The sequence below is a fragment of the Aptenodytes forsteri genome, unplaced genomic scaffold (assembly GCF_000699145.1).
Source record: "Aptenodytes forsteri isolate BGI_AS27 unplaced genomic scaffold, ASM69914v1 Scaffold151, whole genome shotgun sequence".
NCBI classification, from domain to species: domain Eukaryota; kingdom Metazoa; phylum Chordata; class Aves; order Sphenisciformes; family Spheniscidae; genus Aptenodytes; species Aptenodytes forsteri.
Genome location: NW_008795939.1, coordinates 508,040 through 529,130, shown reverse-complemented (window position 1 = coordinate 529,130; position 21,091 = coordinate 508,040). Strand labels below are relative to the sequence as shown.

General features: G+C 35.3%; 1 protein-coding gene across 1 annotated transcript; it reads right to left on the bottom strand.

The window, feature by feature from the left end:
* Positions 1-753: 753 nt before the first annotated feature.
* Positions 754-20,758, bottom strand: RASEF (RAS and EF-hand domain containing). Its single transcript, XM_019473654.1, has 16 exons — positions 20,710-20,758; positions 19,836-19,926; positions 17,007-17,102; positions 15,818-15,895; positions 15,237-15,352; positions 14,367-14,435; positions 13,368-13,452; positions 11,871-11,963; positions 8,803-9,036; positions 7,623-7,760; positions 7,386-7,533; positions 6,196-6,277; positions 4,798-4,912; positions 3,819-3,938; positions 2,728-2,804; positions 754-862 (listed from the first exon to the last, which is right to left on the bottom strand). The coding sequence occupies exons 1-16, from the start codon at positions 20,736-20,738 to the stop codon at positions 754-756; spliced, it is 1,680 nt and encodes a 559-aa protein (XP_019329199.1). The 5' UTR covers positions 20,739-20,758.
* Positions 20,759-21,091: the final 333 nt, after the last annotated feature.

Sequence of the window (21,091 nt, the reverse complement as noted above, 5' to 3'; positions counted from 1 at the left end):
ATCTCAGTAATCCTACATATCACAGGTATTATAGTCTCACTGGAATTTTGAACAGTAATGGTCCATGCTAATGTTCCTTTCACTTCTGAGCTGTGTAGGATCAGATGTATCTGAATCAAACCCCAACTCACAAAATTACATAAATTCTAACTCACCAACTTTTGCGAAATTACACCAGAACTCCATGCACCTGCCACTGTCTTCTCCCGACAGAGACCATTCTGCTTCCTGCCCTTAACTTCGGGTTTTACCTGGATCTAGGCAACCTTTTAATAGTTTGGGGTTTTCTCAGAAAATGTTTCATCAACATATAACTTAAGGCCTTCAAAAAACTAGATAAGCCAACATGAGCAAAAAGAGATTAAATTAATTGAAGCTGTAATTTTTTCTTTTCCTATGAGTGATATATGATATTATCATGTTCTGTATGTAAGAAATATTGAGCCCATAAAGAAACAAACAGGTAAAGAAGATAAAATATATTACAATATTGTATGCAGTGACTACTGTAGCATTGATTCTGAGCTCACTTCATTGACTTATATTACTTAAGAAAAGTGAAAAGAGAGCCTATGGGGCAAAGCAAGTGCATAAATATGAATGACCAGAAAGTAGAGTCTGGATTTTTAACATGATGTGCAATTTCTAAATACACAAACATATAAATTCACAATAAAAAGAGTATGTTATTGAAATCCTTCAATTTTTTTTTTAAATATACAAGTTATTTAGGTCAGGAAACGTATCTGTCACTTAAACATTGCAACAGTTTTTCATGAGTGCCGATTTTTTGACAGGTGTCCCAGCCAGGCTGGTTACTGACCTCGTATCATCTTGATTATCACTTCGTTTTCGCACTTCACTGTAAAAAAAACAACCAAACAAACAAAAAAATGCACTCAATATATTTCTATTCATGTTCAGTGTTCCATTTCTCCAGTATACCTTACAGAGCTCACCATTATCTATTGCATAGTTAAAACTATGGGTTTTAACCATTCACAGAATCAACATGTCTCATAAGTTTCCAATCATATCAATATTTCTATACAAATCATAGTTAGTGATAGAAATATAATAATTTCTGATATGTAATAACTCCACAATGTTCTGTTTTCCCTTTCCTTTTCTTTTGATAATTTTTCTTTAATTTGTTTACTTCAATATATTACCATAGAAACAGAATATGTCCACAGTTGAAAGTATAAAACTAAATAACTGCAATTTCAAGTGTAAATTTACCCTCAGAGGAAAAATGCACATTGCTGGATGTTTTATTATAAATGCAGATTGATATACAGATATGTATAAAATAATTTAAGTCCTCCTCATATTACTAGAATAAATTCATTAAGTTCCTCTCAGAATACTGTATTATTCAACATAATGGTAATTAAATGTTCATTTAGAACTTTTTATTTCAATATTAAATGCTTCTGTCAAAGAACACAAATTACTAAGACTTGAGTAAAGAAATTGCAGCCAACCATTCCAGACCAAGGTTCTGGGTAACATCTAGACCATCTGAGGATCAATGAACCTTGTAAAGAAAAATACCAATTTTTTTTTTTTTTTTGAGATTCTGAACAGAGGCTCCAACTGCCAAAACATTTTTTTTATCCTTGAAACAGTTAAACAAAATTATTATGTTTAAACACTTGAGATAATTTTCCAAATGTGATTAACGTCATACAACTGTGCTATGTATGTTCTCTAATTTCATAATCCACTGCTGCATTCATGGCCAGGTTCTTGGAAATGAATGACTTAACAAATCAGCAATTAACTTCACATTGATGCTGACAGACAAATAAATGCCTACGTTCTTGCTGCATCTCTGACAGATGCATTTTCCTGGAAATACAGGTGCTCTTGAAAGTCCCATGTGAAGAAGCAATGATCCTCTCTAGAAAGCCAATGTTTTGTATTCAAGCCATGTTAATCAGTAGCATTTTAACAATGAATAACCAAATACTGACCAAATGTCAAAAAGTTTGATTATTGCCTCAGGCTGCTGCAAAAATCACATGAATATGGTTTGTAATTCTGGCCTTGAGCTCCATGTATTAAACTGAAAAATCAGAGGCTGAGGATGCATTACACACCGTCAGCCCTTCAAAATTATATTGTAACCAAGAATGGTTTGGAAAGGTAGTAGAAGTGTAATGTTTGGCTCACACATTATCACAGAAATACCAGGTTGTTAAATTGATATAATCAGAAATTCTATCTTTTAAATAATTTAGAGAAAGGTACATCAAATAAAATATGTGGGATTACAATGGTCAGTCATAAAATTGAATATATATTAATATATGTGAAAGAATTAAGAATTAATTAAACATAGAATTATACACATTTGAAATTAATTTAAGAAAGAATTAAGAAAGTAAACCCATGTACTATTAAGAAATGTAATTAATTCACCAAATGGGTTTTAAAACTGTGAGCTCCATAACTGAGCTCTAATTTAAATATTAATTATTGAGACAGTTTTGTAACATTTGCAAGCAAAAATGTTACTTGATTAAACTAAGAATAAATCCTGTCTTCATTTGTCTATAAAGATTTAACACGGTATTCTTTTTTAAATTTTGTTTGTTGAATTTGACGTTGGTACAATTTTAAATGTACATGTGTGTCTTTGACTGTATATTCACATTTAATGTCCTTTTTCTAAAATATACTCAGATGTGTTTATTCAAAAATAGAAACATGACTACTTACCGAGCAAGATGAAGAACTGCTTCTACAATATTAGATCCGTCTTTAGCACTTGTTTCACAGAATAGAGCATTATAAGTCTGTGAGTAAAAATAAAATGTTAAGCCAACTAATCTGAAATGGTTCCCATGTGAATATGTATATTCAATTACAAATGGTTTACTCAATAACACAAAGAAAGATGACACACATTTAAATGAACAGGATTTCTTCTGGTACTCTTCATTCTCCACTATATACACTTTAGTACTGTGAAAAAAACAGTAATTGCTTTTTAATTGTATCTTTTTTATATTCAGTATAGTCTGAATTAATGAACTGAATAAAAAACACATCATAGGCTTAATGTCCAAACTCAATCTTCTTGTCCACAAGACTGCAAAATAGGAGGAGAGTTGCTAGGACAGGTAACTGAATCCAGCTTGTTAGCTACTCATAAACTACAGCATCTGGTATTCTAGGTTAACCAGAAATATCATTCCATAAGTAACAGACATGATATCTGCCCCAGTATAATCAAGCAATTGTGCAAGCACTCAGCAACTCAAGACTCTAAAGATTCTACATTTTTTTTCTGCAAAATATGGGATATGTGCAGTCCCTATCCCCTATATAAACACATTCAGAAAACTTGTCCACACTTCTGTTTATAGCAGAAAGTTCCTTTTTTCTTTCTGCAGACATGGCAGGAATACAAGATAGTCTCTTGAAGACGAAAGTATTCCACTCAAAAGCTGGACTGACACAAGCCAGGTGAAAAGCCTCATATGCTCACTAGTGTGCTTCATATTTGCACTGGCAATTTCTCTTTGGCAGCAGAAAAACTCAGTCTCCTAGCCCATCCACTTTTTCACCATAAAGACTGAGAAGACTATCCCAGCCAATAATGAAGTTCAGGTCAGTGGACACTGAGATGTGATTTAGCCCAGCAAACAGCATCAAAATAGGATCGTTTTCATGAAAAGTATCCGTGAATCCTAATTACTAGATTTGAACAAATGACCAGAAAATGACTTCTGTTTACTAGTTTCTCACATGGTTTTCAGACTAAAGTTCTTAAGACTATTTAATTAAGAGGTAGACTTGGACCTTACCATAGCCAGCTTTTCTCCATAGTTTGTAGGCACACATTTTTGCCCTTGTTCTGTAACAGCTTGACGGAGATCTGCTTTGTTTCCCACCATCATAATTGGAATATTCTCATGAGTTGCATCCTGTAAAGAGGATGTTATTTCCTTATTGCTAGAACACTCAGAATACAAAAAAGTAACTAGCATCATCATGTCATACTGATTGCCTTCCCACAAAAAAAAGTCTTGCGCACTATCACAAAAAATGACAAATTACTAAAGTCATGCTGAGAACTTTTCATGAGCTAGTCGATATTTAAGCAGCCAGCTTAAACATCAGCCTACAAAGATGTGCTTCCATTCCCATAAGCCCTGTTTCCCAACAAGGAATTTCATGTGTTAAGTTAATCTAATGGAAATGGTTACTGTATCCAAATGCTATATAACAAAATTCCTATGGGAAAAGTGACCAACTCCTATACCATGGTTAAAAGAAATGGCTTTCAGAAGATGAATTAAAGATTTGGCTTATCACTTTCCCTCCTATTAAACACCTCTGGTACAAGAGAAAATCCCTTTTCATTAAATGCAAATTTGTATTCAAATAAAGAAACAAGAAGTAATAGTAGAAAGAAATACTGAAAATTTCACTTGAGCTATAGCTAATTTACAGAATCTAACATATTGGTTTAAAATGCGAAGACTCCAAGGAATACTCAAGCCATCCACAAGAGGGTATCTGAAATGGGGTCTCATGTTCATTTCAAAAGGAAGTGAATGGGAAGAGTGTGATTACACAATACCCTTTTATACAAAAAGATATATCAGTTTTAACACTAACTAAATACATCAGTATACCTTTAGGACTTCGATGTAGCTTTTACTTCTCTGAGAGACTGCAGTCTGGCTAATTCCAATATACAGATATTCAAATTTTATAAATAATAAGGTTAACAATGCAGTGAAGCATAGTTTGTAAGTTGTATATACTTAAGGGTCTTACCTCGATCATATCCACCCATTCTCGCACATTGAGAAAGCTTTTTTCACACGTTACGTCATATAGCAGTAAGACACCATCTGCTCTTCTGAAGTACGATTTAGCAATACTTCGGAATCTTTCAGAAAAAAAAGATTTGCATAAGGCCACATTATCAAAAAAGAATTCAATTTAACATCATTAAGAACACAGCATTATTTTATTGCACTACTGAGTAAGATTCTCTCCACATTATGAGATGAGTTTTCTAATAGCTTCTTTCATAAGTAGTTCTTGAAAACTCCTGATGCAGGTCTACAAATGCTCTGTAAGGATCCACAGGATTCTCTCCTAAACAGCAATCAACATTTGTTTATCAAAACAATCTACAGTGTATCTATTACAAATAATCTGCTTTGCACTGGACTTTTGATTAGGTGGCAAGGCTTTTTCACTTACCTATGACTACATAAATTGAGTGGGTTACTCTGCCACATTTGAAAAAATATGAAACCAATAAACTTATTCCAGGAACGAATTCATCAGTTACAGTCATCTTTGCCATTAACATAACACAATCTACTTAACAATCAAGTACAGCAACTAGGTATTTACATTATATATTAAAATATTCTTCATAAATTGATTATGTGGGAGGAGAATGATTGGGCCTCTGGCTACCTACTTCACATAATCACTCATTCAGGCAAAAGTAAACACATACAGCCCAATACAAGTCTTGGTCAATGAACAGATTAAACTGACTTCCAAGGTGTTAGATTAACCTCTTAACAAGCCCCAAAAGCTGTAATGGCTCTCAAGTAAGGATGTCATAGGATTTTGAGGAAACTCTACACAATAATTTGAAGAACCTTGGATATACATTCAGCAATCTGTACAAATTCGCCATAAGTCTTTTTAAAGTCTTTGGGAAGAAGTTTTCATACACTAAATACAATGTAAATCAGGATTGGGACTTTCAAGGAAAGAAGAGGAGAGGAGGGTGAAGGAAAGGGAACCTCTGAGACAAAGCCTGCTCAGAAATACAGATCTGTAACGACAAAGAAAGCTAAAGACTAAAAATGGAAGGAACAATGTACATCTACTCCATCTTTTTGTATTGCAAGAGAGGGCCATACTGATTTAAATGATTAATGCTGTGGTAAACCTCAACTATTTCTCTCTGCAGAGAGAAAAGAGTACCTCAGACATCACCAAAGCTAACAAATAAATACTCCACCTGTCTTGGGGTCTCAGCAGAGCAAAATCACATCTGTTTATACACATTTACATATGGCCATACTGACTTACTATAGGGCCATATAATATTTAGTGGAATTTTTTTCACCTACATGAAAAAAGGCAAACGTCTTTTAGAAACAAAACAACTGAAATTACATAAGTGCAGAGAGAATCACTAACCTCTCCTGCCCAGCTGTGTCCCACAGTTGTAGCACTGTTGGTTCTCCATCAACAATTAGTCTTTTCATTTGAAAATCCACACCTGAAAAGGATAATGTGTATGGTCTAATAAAAAACATCAATAACCTTAAAAAGCCCACAGAAAATGAAAACTTATGTGCCATATACAACAGTCTTCAAAATTTGGTTCTCCATCAACAATTAGTCTTTTCATTTGAAAATCCACACCTGAAAAGGATAATGTGTATGGTCTAATAAAAAACATCAATAACCTTAAAAAGCCCACAGAAAATGAAAACTTATGTGTCATATACAACAGTTACTTCAAAATTCATCTCCTTTAATAGATTATCAGATTTCAGTCGTTCACATAGCCTTGAACTGCAATAATTCCCTGAACGTATTTAATTTTTCTTTAGAGAAACATTTAAAGAAATATTTTTACCCACACATTTTCCCAGAAGCATTGATACAAATTTGGCATTATGACCAGCAAACAAGATCTCCCTCTGCTTTATTTTGCTAAACAGTTTTATGGAAGAGAAAATGTTTTATAAAACAGACTTTATTTCAAATGCCAAGGAGGAAAAAGATAAATTAGAACAAAAATCCTGACTCAGGGGCAATAAAACAAATATATAACTGTGATTTGATTGGAAGACAAAAATTCAGTCTTTGGAATCAGTAAGGCAAGTTTGTTAGCTGACAGCTATAATAATATACAGGTCAGTCAGAAATCCCTCCAGCTGCACTTAAACCAAAGCTTCAATAACACTTTGAAGAAATGGAGACAAATAATAGTATGAAAAACATCAAAGGATAGTATGAAGTACTAAGGACAGAGGAAAGAGCTGAGAAGACAAGAAAGCAATGAGAAATGCAAAAAGGATCATACACACATTCTAAGTTCATTACACTGAAACTCCCTTTTCTGGTGCTTTGTGTTGTTCAGGAACAGGCTTTGTGCTTTGCAAAGAGAAAATAAATTAGAGCAGTACCCTATTATCCACTCCAAACAGCAGTTAGGCACTTCTAAGCTTTAGTACTCAATGAGATCTCACAGCCTAAGAAACTGCATGTGTATATTCAGGAAACCCTGGCAAGCAATCACAGAGGGTAATCTTTTCACCCACTTCTGCAGAACAGCAATGAAATTCACTTTAGCATTTTAAGAAGAACAACAACTATACCCAGGGTTGCACTGGTATTGCCTCGAAACTCATTCTTGCAAAGTCTCGTAAGGAAACTGGATTTTCCCACTGCTGCGTCTCCAGCAAGAACAATCTTGTAAGCCTTCTCTGAACTGGGGTATTTCGGAGTACATTCAGTTGCATCTGACTGAAAATAGAAAGAACTCCTCTATTTCAACTCTCATAAAAAGTATTCTCTATATCAAACACTTCTTTTTTTGCTAAAGAACTGGTTACCTGAGGGGTGAGAGCGGATATGTATTTCCTTGTTGAAGCAATTGAGCTGCTTCGACTTACTGGTCGTGAGGGCTTCCAGTCTAATACTGAGCTGCTGTTATCAGGACTGTACGCTTCTTCATCCCTGATCTCTGGAACCTGAAAGTACAAGCTAGTGTGTTAGGTCTGGTGAAAAAAGTATGCTTTTTTGGAAAGGCACAGCTAAGAGTGCTTAAAACATTTAACAGTTTGGATTAAACAGAGATAAATGACCAAATAGAGCTGTGCAGTTCTAGTTGAAATACTGTGATTATTCTGTTCTTACTCACATTTGCTGTTTACTATAGCCTACATTTGGTCCTTAAATGTGTTTGCTGTTTGGCATACATCCTTTCAGTACAGTTTCCAGATAGAGCAAATTAATTTCCATATGGAAAATTTCAGCTTAAAAAAATAATTACAATAAATAAATACTTTATTTCAAAGCTTATTTTACAAAAATTAAGAATTTTCCTACAAGACGTTACCCTCTATGCTGTTACTACTCAAGCTAAATTAAATACAGCACAGCTGTAATCAGCACTATTCATAGGATTTTCAACTGCAGAGGCTCTACTAAATGCACAGTAAAGGATCTGCTTTACAAAAAACCCTGTGTTCTGCTGTGCTTGATACTAGTCTTGCTATGTAGTCATCAGTAAAGCTCTCCCTTTTACTAACAATAAAATGGACACAATAACACCTTCCTACATTTCTAAATTCCCTGAGACTTACTGTGTAAGTCAATGTATGCACTAACAGTATTCTTTTTCTCATATATGTGATTTTTTCATTCACTGCCACAGCATAGTAAGAGCAAGTGAACAGAAACCTATTTTACTTCTCTAGTATCTGCTTTTTAATCATTAGAAAATGGGCTTCTGTCTGCATGCTGTTTAACAACCTTAAAAAACCACATGTACTTCAAAAACAAAGTTACTACCTCAAAAATCTATCAAAAATGTCAAAACAAACATTTTATTTTAAAGAGGAGTAACTATTTATGCATTCTCCAAAAAATTGTCACTGATCTTATTTACATGCATATAAGCCAAATAATAACTGGCCTATGGGCGAAGATCCATTTCATTTTAAAAACAGGAAACTAATTTTGTCTCCAACCAAAGGTGTTTCTCAGAGAAGGAGGAAGTCTGGCACTTACATCTGTATCAGAAGCATCACCACCAAAGCTTTCTTGCATACACTGTGACCTTTGAAAAGTCCTTTGATGCCTGTATTCCACTTCTGAATCATACTCATTTGAATCTCTCAGGGTAGACAAACCACTGTCAAAACAGCTCTCAGGCAAGCTGTCAACTTCGCAGTTTATCCTTTGCATAGGATCACAAAGGGCTAAAGAATCATAATCTTCATCCACACAAGAAGAATGAGACGAGACGATCAAAAAAAAAAATATTGGAAGCGGGGGGGGGGAGAAATTATTCCACAATTGGTTTTCCCAACAAAACCTGAGTCATTCTGGAATAGTCAATACTTAGAAATGCTAACTATAAAGTTTAAGACATATGTCAACGCCTATTTTGCCTTTCTAAATAATTTCTTTTTCAATCTTATCTCTTAGGATGCTCAGATTAAATTATATAATCTATGTTACTGAAGACGACTTCCTGAGTCTCAGTAAGAATGTCTATTTATTCATACACAGAAAAAATAATTGTTTAAAAAAGATTCAGAAAATTACATACTATGAAGACATCAAAGGCAGAAAATGATAGCTGATGGTTTAGCTAATTTTGGCCTATTCTAAGACACATAAAAGGACCTGATTTAAATGAATGCATTTGCTCACAGAGGCATACAGGCCAATAAGTAACAGCTATAAATACAGAAAAGGGGGTAACCGAGTTCAGGAGATCAGTAATGGTGGAAGAAGTCACTGAAACGTGTTTTCTTACAGTCTGGTAGGCTACACAAAACTTAAGGTTTTACATGAAAGTCCTTTCTTTCCCCTCGCCCTTCCTTTAAAGGCTTTTTTTTTTTTTCATTCTGGATGCTGTAATATAAAAATACTTAAATGGATGCAGCAATGACAGTATGGCTTACAGGAAAAACAATTCAGTTTTTATTTATGTGAATGAAACTACAGAAAAGAAAGATTAATAGAGTGAATCTTAAAATAATCAATCTTTTAAAAAAGTTTACTATGTCTACAGTCATTGTTCTGCTCCTGCAGCAAGACAGGGACAGGCACAAATTAAAGTGAGGTAGAAAAGGTCTCCAAGTCACAGTGGAGAAGAGAGAACCAGTTTGGCTCTGTCCTGTTGGGAATGGATGTGAAGCACTAAACTGCTGGAACAGACAAGGTCAGCATCAATCCTTGTAAAGATAGTTTGCTACCAGAGGGGCTGGGACCTCCCAGTGCAATGACACACCACAGAAGAGTACACTGGGGAGAATCACCAAATTATGAAGCTGTTACTGAGTCCAATATAATTCCCCCCTGCAAGTGGCCAAATAGGGATGAGCGAGGCGTCACTGTCCCATGCAACAACATCCAGAACCATCTAATTTACATCCTTTCAGGTTAATGAATAATCACATGAATGAGCGTGATCTGTGCTGTGGGATATCACAGCATCCGTGCCATTTGTATTCATGCACCTACTAGCCTATACCAAACCACTGAAATACAGAGGAAGGGTGCATGCTATAACAAAGTTAAGCTTGTCAGGCATTCCCTGAAATAAAGGTCTTTAGTAGTCAATTTTCAACCTCACTGAAGCATGAATTCAATGTTGGGGATTTTGTATGTGCTTAAAGCAAGTGAGACCAAGATGTATGATACAGCTAAAAAAAAGAAAAAGTATACCTACTAATGCAAATTGCTTAAAACATGTTAAAATGCAAATCAGTATCTCTTAATGCTGACCTGATGTCAGGAGACAAAGTACTGAAAAGGAACAGGTTTTAGGACATTCATCTCTTTCTGTCTTTCAATACTACTAAGTGACACCTGTTAAGAGTAAGTTTTATTCCTACCACATAAACTTTCTTCTAAAGTAGCCTGCATTTCTCACTTTTGTGGGAATGCAAGGATTGCACCATGTGGCAGGTAGTAATAAATATTCATGGAGAAGGACATCATATAAGCCTCCAGAGAGGTTTTAGTTTTCCCTTCAGAAAATTACCCAATGTAATATGCAACTTAGTAGTGGATGCCTCTCAAAATTTGCAGAGGGTCCAACAGAGGGGAATTGGTTTTATCTGTATTCAGCAGAAAGAATCAGTTTGTGACAAGCAAAATGTTACAGCCAGCAAACACATCTCACATGGAGACAGCAGAATAAGAGTAACACTATTGAATGAATGGGGATACTATTAGTGTGCAGCAGAAGCCAACATAATCCCTACCAAAGATATTAATCTCTCTGGCAAAATGCAAAACACGGACTACTAAGAACTCAGACATCTCTCTAGAGTTTGAAGTACCACTGAAAGAAAAGTAAGACAAAACAATCTATCAATTGAGTAAGGACACACATTTTTGCTGGCAGTTCCAGCTGTTTTAAAAAAAAAAAGTGTGAAAACATAGCATGATCTACAGCACTTGAGGTTGGATCCAATGCCCAGTGACTTCAGTGAGAGTCTCTGCAATGATCTGAGGAAGCTCTGATCGATGACCTGCATCCAGTAAGTATAAAACCAAAGTAGCTCTGACCATCTGATATTTGCATTTAGATAATTTACTGTTCTCTGTGGGTCTTACCCCATTAATATCCAAGTGCATTCACTAGTCTTATATGTCAGTGTGAGACGAGGACGTTTATGCTTTTGAAGAATTAGGCCTTTGTAATAATTATTACATGGGAAAACCAGACATACAAGCTGAAGCTATGACCAAAAATGTTTTATTTCCTAAGTACCAAGTAAGCTAGCTAACAGAGGTCCTCAGTAGATTTTTATAGTTTCTTGGAGACAAGGAGAGGAGACTGAGAATCAAACTAGAATCAAAACAGTCCAAAACCAAACAAGAGGCTGTCTGAACTCTCAATAAGTTCATGATTTGCACTGAAAAGAGTTTTCCTGAGCTTTCTGAAGTCATTGAAAAGATTCCTGTTGACTTCAGTATACTTTGGATCATATGCTATGGTCACACATTCCTTCTGCATCAGACAGAACTATTATCTCTGTTATTTAACAATATTTGCTTGTCTAAGACAAGTGTGATGCCCTAGTCTTTTTAAACTTAATAAAAGCAAACCTGGCTTACCTGTCATACCGTGGGTTTAGAGGAGACTGTCCACCATTAAATTTAGGACTGCTTCTAGAAATGGTACTTCCTGGTGAGGTGTTTGCTAACCGCTGTGACAGATACATAGCAAATGCATAATAAGTTTGATGAACACAGTGTAAGCATCTAGATTTGTCATGAAAAAAGTGTGCATCATCAAAATTACTACTGTGTATTTTCATATATAATTAACTACCTATTTTTAATTATGAAAATTATAAATCATGTTTTATATAGGACTGGATGTCAAAAGGCCCATTACATATAGCATTTAGGCTCCAGTGTTGCCTTAATACTGAACCTGCTAGCCACACTCAACCACAAAAGACAACGGAAATTCCAAGAGGATGATTTAATTGACAACACCTGGAGGCTTTGAAATGCTAAACTTTGAAAAATAATATTTAGAAAAACGGTATGTTGATACTAAAGTGAAAAGGGAAATGTCACTGGCTGAGCTAGCTTCAGTAGAGATTCCTCCTGGTTCTTGAGTGAGATAGTGGAGAGAAGGAGAGATCTGAACCAATAGCACATGACAGAGTATTTCATACATTCTTCTGTCCCTCTACACGTTTATTCACTGGGAACAGTTTCCTCTGTCTTCTCTGTAATCTGCCTCCCTTATGTTTCAGGGCATGGCAGAAGGAAATGGTATCTCTTGTTGCATCTGCAGTAAATCTCTGGTAGCCTGTGTCAGCGAAAGGCACTCGCATTCATTGGTAGGGTATGCTGGAAACAGGCAATGACCACTGTTTCCCTCCTTCCTGGCCAGTATTGTCTCTGTGGGCCCATTATTCTGGCCCCATCATTCTAAAACAGTTAGTTGCTTTCCTGATGATGTAAGGGCTTGCCCGATCATTAGTTTTGGAGTTTAACAGGTTTCCCAATATTGCAAAATGGCAATGCAGAGTAGATTTTTTGTAACTTTCAAGCCTTCCTTTCTCTGGTCTGGAGGGTGCCAGGTTACATCTGTTACCACAGATCCCCATACAGTTGTGATGGCCCAAAAGGGTCTGACTGAGGTCCCTATTATCAGCAGTGCCTGCTATTCATTTTCACAGTGACTTGCCTGGACAAAAGTTCAAATTACGTTAAGACCTTGCTACTAAAAGAAAGCAGTTTTCTGAAAAAGTGTGTTTTCAGTGGTAGGGCACTCCCATATACACAATACAAACATATTCCCTTTAGTGCAAAAGAAACTGCTGATTTATTCACCTCATCAGATACATTTGGCCTTTGCATATTAAAAAAATAACTACTTTCCAAAGCACCTCAGAAAGTAGTTGTGCTCTAACAGAACTCCATTATTTCACAAAACATAAGAAAATCTAATAAAATTCAGCTACACAAGTATATTCTCAGAGTGAGTCCACTGAATAAAACTCAATTTTCTGAGTACCCACTGAAGTACAAACAAATTTGCATTTGGCATGTTAATTCTTCTAGTACAACATAACAAAATTATAAATACATACCAATGATCTGTTGTACTTGCTGAAACTGTTTTCAAGTGCACTTCTTAAACCATCATTGCTGTCATGTAGCTTTCTATTAGCTGATCTAACAAGGAAACATAGTTTAACTTGCAGGAGTAGAGTAAAGAAAACATTAAAAATTATGTAACTTATCACAAAGAAAAACTGAAAACATCAAAACAAAACAAAATACCAAAACAACCGTTTGTTTTTCTTTAGATAAACACTAAAAAGTAATGTGGAACTAGAAATGTGTTGTCGTATACTCAAACAAATGATTGTATGTGAAAAAAGCAGTGTGAATTGTAGCCTCCAATAGCAGCCTAGGAAACCTTGTTTCACTTTTGTAGCATGGTCTGTGGTCAGCTGAGGGGAAAAAAGACACTGTAGGAATGGCTGCAAAAAACCAGCTACTGGGTAGTAAACTGGTACAGCCATTTCTGAAATACAAAGTGGCTACCCTTTAAGTATTGCTGAGATGACTCTAAGGACAGATGCGATTCAGCTGCTTGAAAGAAAGAATATGTTCAGGATAAAGAAATTAACTAAAGATATAAAAAACCTATTCATTGTGACCCTCCTCAAAACCAAAAATCTGTGTGCCCCTTGTATAATACTGCACACACTTAGTACTTCCCACATAACGAGAAGACAGGGAGTTACTGGAGAAGCGAAGTCAGTAAAAAAAAGAGCCAAGAAATAATTTTTACAATAGTGTGGACAGACTCAAATCTCGTTCAGCTTATCATAAAGAAATGAAAGTCAGTGCGGCTAAGAAAAAAAAGAAAAACCAATGAAGAGTTAGTGGCTCGGTAACACAGTAGAGTTAGCAGCACAGTACCTTCTATGAGACTTGAGCACAGTACCTTCTATGAGAATTGAGGCCATTTCAGTATTTTTTCCTAAATCTCAGCCCGGCCTTTTGCATACAGAAACATTTACCTCTGAATATGTTGGGACAAAGTATGTTAATAAAAACCTGAATTACCAACAACTTACTGAAGTATTTCAATTTGTCTTTCCAGATTATCTCTGTCTTCAGTATACTCTCGGATCATTTCTAGGTCTCTGCAAAAAAAACCCAAGAAGTTATACTTTACAGGATATCCTCTTTTATTTTTATAATATTGCTTTTGGCAGAGGACAAAACTCAACAGTCAACATTTATAAGAGGTGATAAATATATGGTGGGGAAAAGATACCATTTCAAACTATTTCTGAATACAGTTTTTCTATGTATACTTTTCTGCTGAAATACATTAAAAGCAGTTTTATGCGAAGTAAAATCACTTGGTAACTTCATTGATCTCTGCCATTATATCTCAACAAGGACTGTGAATGAAAAATAAAAGATCTACAAAATAACCATATGGACTGCCTCCTTTCCCCTTGAAATATCATTTGTGTTATCTGAAGATAACCATATAATGAAACTGTCATTTACGCTCCTTTAAATGAATATCTAGAAGCAGCTTTCATTCACTTTAGAAAAAAACTGGTTGAGACTGATGTGGGAGGCTTCCAAAACTATTCTCCCTAATATTCATACTGATATTCATCTGACTGCAAGTCATGGAGGAAAAAATTGCCTGATGCTATAACTTTTACTCCTAACTGAAGTCCCAGTAAAATCAATGGGCTTTCTTGCAAGATTATGAGGGTTCGCATCATATCCAGAACTTGCTCTTTCAGAAACCTGACAAGAGAAGTGAACAGTAGTCATGACATACTTTGTATGGTGCCCAATGTGTACCTCTCTCATCTATGGCAAATTTAGAAAATAACAGTTACCAACTGCATACATAATAACTACATCAGACAACAGATTTTTTCCCCTGGTGAAACTATTATCATGTAGAAGTACCTTACCTCTCAGTGTTCAAAGTCTGATCTGCATACTCGCTTTTCAAGCTATCTAATTCACTCTGTAGAAAAGCTATATTTGTCTGTGCTTCTAAAAGATCTTTCTTAAGTTTCTGATTTTCCTTAAAAAAAGGAAGATATTAGATGTTAGCTGTCATAGTGACCTGCATAAAATGTTGACATATTATAATGGTAAAATAAAAACCATCAAAATTAAATAAAAATGAAACACTAGAAAATCTGAGCATAGAGGGGGAAAGAAAATGAAAGAACTCTAAATCAACAGAGAAGTCAGTAAATTAGCATGCAAGAACCACTTAATTTTTATTTTTCCATTTCAGTCACACAAAAAGGGGACTACATCATCTCAAGCCATTTCTAAACATTATACCCAGAATGTGTATGCATTTATACAGAACAGGTTTTTTTCCAAGTTAAAGATACTCATACACGTATCAACAACTTTAAGAGTTTATTTCATAGCTTACCAGTACTAAATGTAAATAAATAAATAAATAAATAAAAATCTGTATTGCAGAGACTAAAACTGAGGCTAAATTAATATGTTAATGATAATCATCTCTTACCAGCAACATATCATGTATTCTTTTTTTCAGTTCAAACACATCTTCCCTGTGATGTACATTTTTGGATTGCTCCTCCAGCTAGAAGGATAAAAAAATGCACAATTAATGTATGTTACTGACTGTTCTGATTCAAAGTACACAAAAAACAATGGAAATCATGTTAAATAACCCATAAGACATTTTACAGCTATTAAAGTTTTTAAAACCCAGAGTTTTCCAACTGTGTGAGTAGGCAGCATTACTCCAAAAATCACTGGCTTTCTATACAACTTTTTAAATCAATACTTAAAAAATGTTTAATGAGCATTTTGCACTCCATAGGTGTTGAATATGCATAACTAGTGACACAGAAGCCAGCTATTGAGAAGGTATAAACAGGTGTATCCCCACTAACATTAAAAAAAAAAAATTACATACTATCTCTGCTCTGTAGTATTTGTACTACAAGCTGTCATGGTTCTTGTGAGAAATTTCCATTTCTATCAATGCTCTTTTAAGTGCAATTCAATATGAAGAAACAAAAATATATCCTCATTGGTCGCTATAATTCTGGTAAAACTTACAGCAAAAACTAATGACAAAATTAAACCCAAATTACAAAATAACCCAAACTAATATTCATATCTGAGATTTCAGTTTACCTTATGCTTGGGTATCAAATGAAAAGATCAGGTTGGAGTTAGGTTCAGACTAGTAATAACTAGTTCCACCAGTAATTTCAGTTTAAAACTACAGCTTAAACCCACCTCTAACATTAACATTTGAGAGAAATGCACTAGCTGCTAAAAGGCACTATATTACTCTAAATTACTATATTTGGGTTGCCAATTTCATCTAAATCTATAAAATACAAATACTTAGCGGCAATATATTAGACTATTTCTAATGTATAAAATACAAGAGTAGGTAACGGCAGAGTTAACAACTTGATGGACCTAGAAAATTATTCAGCAACAGAATTTGGCTAGCAGTTGGTCCCTTTCCTAAGTATTTCAGTAAACTACACAGAATGAATAGAACAGCACAGAATGACAACACAACCTAAAAAAATATTTGCAGTTGCCATTTACTAATACACATTAAATTAAAAAGCTACAATAATGATTACCCATCTTGGGGAAGGCACTTCATAAGGTCAGCAACTCTTAAAACACTTTAAAAACTCTCACCATGACTTCAACTCACTTACCTTTTTAAGTTTTTTTATTGTCACCTGAAGATCCCCAACTTCAGTATCATACTGGCGCTTCAGCTCATTTAGTGCTTCTTCAGCTTTTCGCTTCTCCTGCAATATTTTTAATCTCATTAAAAGTTGAGACAGGTTTCAAACGTTTATTAAAAAATGCATTCATCAGTTTGGAAACCACACACTTTCCCCTTAGATTAATGTGTGTAATTTTGTCTTTCCGTTACATCAACCTGCCCCTTCCTTAAGATCCACAGATTCTGATTCTGTAATTGCAGTCCACTTATAAAATATTCATAGAAATAAAATAGTAAGGTGGAAGCAAAGATATGGGTCAATTCAGTGTTTGTTATTCATGTCATAGTCTCCTGTGCTTAAAAAAAACCCAACACTTAAAGAGAAGTGTTCAAATTTTACTTGTACATAAATTTAAGTGTGTATTGCATATATAGATGTATACATACACACCTGCACACAAATCAGGGCATTACATCCTTTTTTTCAAACCAGCCTTCTATGGATCGGCATACAATATGCTAGTAATAGCATTACTGTGCCACTTATTTATTTCTGTTTTTCTTTTAAATTTTTTCACTTGGAAGTGTTGGAATGTTACAGGCCCATGTTCAGTAAAAGGTATGCTGATGACAGCATCTTTAGTTTCATATGGTACTTGGTCTGAATATCAAACCAAGTACACTGTTCTGAGTTTTATTTTAATCAAAGCAGAGAGGTTTTGAAAGGAAGTAACATCAAGCCCAATGAGAAGAATGGTATGTTCCGTGTGCTATAGATGAGCATGTGTTTAACTCACTTCAGTCACTCCCCAGGGACTTCAGTGCACAGTTTCACAACACAAGAAACCAGAATGCAGCAGTGATACGTGGTGCCAATGAGACAGGTTGAGTTTTCACACGGAGAAGACAGACATGGACTTTGCTCAGAATTCAGTGCTTACCGGTAGGTGATGCTGACATCCGTGTGTTAAAATGATAATCAACGTAATCAGCTTAAGCTGGACTCTCTTACTGTTGGCACCTATATAGGACTCCTAAGTATTGTTTGGTAACTATTTGCTTCCCTTGAAGAAACAAAATATAGGATAGGCTCAACCTGCAGATACTATCATGCAGAGGCAGGTGTCACGGTGGCATGAGTGAGATCACTCTGACAAACAATAGCCTTGAGTACAGGCATTAAGATTAATGCCTTAGTACAATCCCACAAAGTAAATATCTTACATTTACTCTCAGGGCGGTTTAGGAGGCGGAGTATGTGGAGCTATGAGCTAAAGGGAACATTTAGGAGTGAAAATTAAGAGAGTGCTGTGTGAAACAAGTTACAGCCCATCTTTCATATCTATAGCTAGGTGTGAACAGTGAAATCACAATCCATGCAACTCGGTGACAATTTGAGGACTTTTTAGAATGAGAAACACAGACGAGATGTGGATAATACATAGCAGATGTGGTTTTAAATAATGTTAGTACATAACTGTGTATGTTCTCAGAGTGAGCGAATACACACATCCCAGTCATCTTTTTACAGTAGTGAAAAAGTCTTCAGGGCTTTTTTCAGTGATTTACCACTTTTTGCAAAACAGAAATTTTCCAGAGCAAATTTATTTGTTTTCTAAACGTAAATGCTTAGTCTCTCTGGAAATGGAAAGTTTGTCTCTACTAAGAGTTGCATTATCATTAGTTAGACATATTATGAACTGCTTTTTTTGCTGGGGTGATATCTTTAACATTTTTATGTCATTATATTTTGTTTCTAGGAAAACAACTGACTTTTCTGGTTTGGCAGGAGTGTTTCCTCTTGCCTAGAAAAAGATGTTGTTTGAAGCATATCTATCAGAATACAGTTTACCTTCACAGATCAATTACCGTGAACTATTTAAAATCAGCAAGTTTGCAGACTGCACTTTGTTGCTTCTGATTCTGCAAATGCTTTGGTGAAAAAAAACATAACAAATATATAGTATATTGTATGTCCTACAAAGCAATAATTATGCCCATAGTATATGTTTTAATTAATGCATTTCTTAGGTCCACATTAGAACACTTTCACAAACTGTTATTCTTATGCACATTATAAAGTTAGGTTTATCTTATGTGAACTTAGTAACAGTTCAACATGAAGCAGACAACACAGGTAGGGTGGTTTTACTGCACTACTTTCTGCTTAGAATTACACAGCCACATGTGGCTCTAATATATCTTTCAGTGGGTAAGGGGAAGAGGATTCTTGTACTTTTCTATCAAGACTGCAAGCTGGTTGAAACAACAGCTAAAACTTGAGCACAAATTTCCCATCAACTTTGGGAGGTCCAGGCCCTCACACGCTGTCATCACAATTACCCTCTCTTGTGTCTATAACTCTCTAAAATATAGTTGCAGGATGAGAATGGAGAAAAGAAAGATCACGGCTCCAGGCAGATATACAAATTAGGAACAAATGATCTAAGCATTAATTTCTACATAAATTCATCTACTAGGAGAACTAGATTCCATTCTTTTATGGTGAAAGGTCATTTACTCCAATCTGTTTCCAATACTGGTCTCAAGAAATAAATTCCTCTAGGCCAGCATATTCTCACAAAAGAGAAAGATTTTTTTTTCATGGTTTATTACAACTGAGCAGCCATTCCTCTTTGGGAAAGCATTAAGAGAACATGTTTTCAATCTCATGGATAGCTTCTTTTCATCCAGGCCCTGCCTTCGGAAGCTTTCAGTCAGCCCATCCGGATCAAAAACACACCTGGCCATCAGTCCTGCTTAAGACCACTGAGAGTTTGGTAATTATGAAATTCTGTACATACAAAATACTCACTTCCTTTTTAACTTTATGCTCTGCAGCCTGTATCCGTTGTTCCATCTCTTCCTCCAGCTCACTGAGCTGAACTGCCGCTTTATCCTGAGCTCTAAAATTTAAAAGTAAATACTCTCTTAGGAATTGCCCTCTGACTTGTGAAACACATCTGCCTACCTCAGCTGAAACAAATTAGACAGACAGACAGGGGAACAGTTTAACATTGCCCAGACCTTGAAGCTGATATGGTTGTGAACCAAAATCACGAATTAATTTGAAGATACAAGCAAATTAGATTTTAAATAATAGCTGACAGCTGATGATTAGTATGGAACACATCACATCTGCATTTTGAAATTTAAGTTACAGAGATAAAAGGTCCCTCTGGTTATCCTATGAAGAGACTTCAAAAGGATAATTACAGCAACTTGCATCACCCACACATACAAGATCTCTGTCCTGAGCTAATCTGTTTGGTTTTGGCAGTAATGATGTGAGATTACAAATGCCGAGTAGTTACAATAGGTAAATACACCCCTTGAAGCTGAAGAAGCAAAAATATGTTTTCTAAAATAAAAGTATAGTGGGCGTGTATGCTAAAACTCAAAGTTACAGCCAAAGAAGAGGAGTCAAAATGTTTTAAGACATTAAACATAAGAACAGAGCCTGCAAAAATTTGGTCCAGGACTTATCCAAAATATGAACAGGGAATCATTTGCAAGCTGCTATATGTGCTTATGCGCATGTGTGTGCATATAAACTAACCTTTAAACTCAGTTTATGGAAACACTACGCATGACATATTTTGATATTAACTCCCAGTAGTTTAACCCAACAAAGTGTGATAGAGAAAAAAGTAACTGCATATCTGAACTAAAAACACAACTCACTATACCTTTTTACCGCGATGGCCAAAGTTTCCATCTCTGTGCTTTGAAGTTTGATCTCTCGGATGAAGTTCTTAATGACATGTTCGTATGGCTGGATTAATCTTGGTTCTGCTATGTGTATGTTCTGATACAGAACACTGACCTGCTCTTGTCTGAAAAAGAGAGATACCATTTTAACGTACTTACTTGGAACAATGGTCTGTAACAGGTTTGAAAAATGTATTACAAATGAAGACATTTCCCTTTTTGCATATTTTTAAAATTTAGCAAGTTAGATACGGACCTCGAACATTCAGCATAGTATGTCTGAATTCTTCTAAATTACATTTACCCTTCCTGCTTCTCTACTTTCATATAGTTACTGTAGAAAAAACTTTTTAGCTTAAG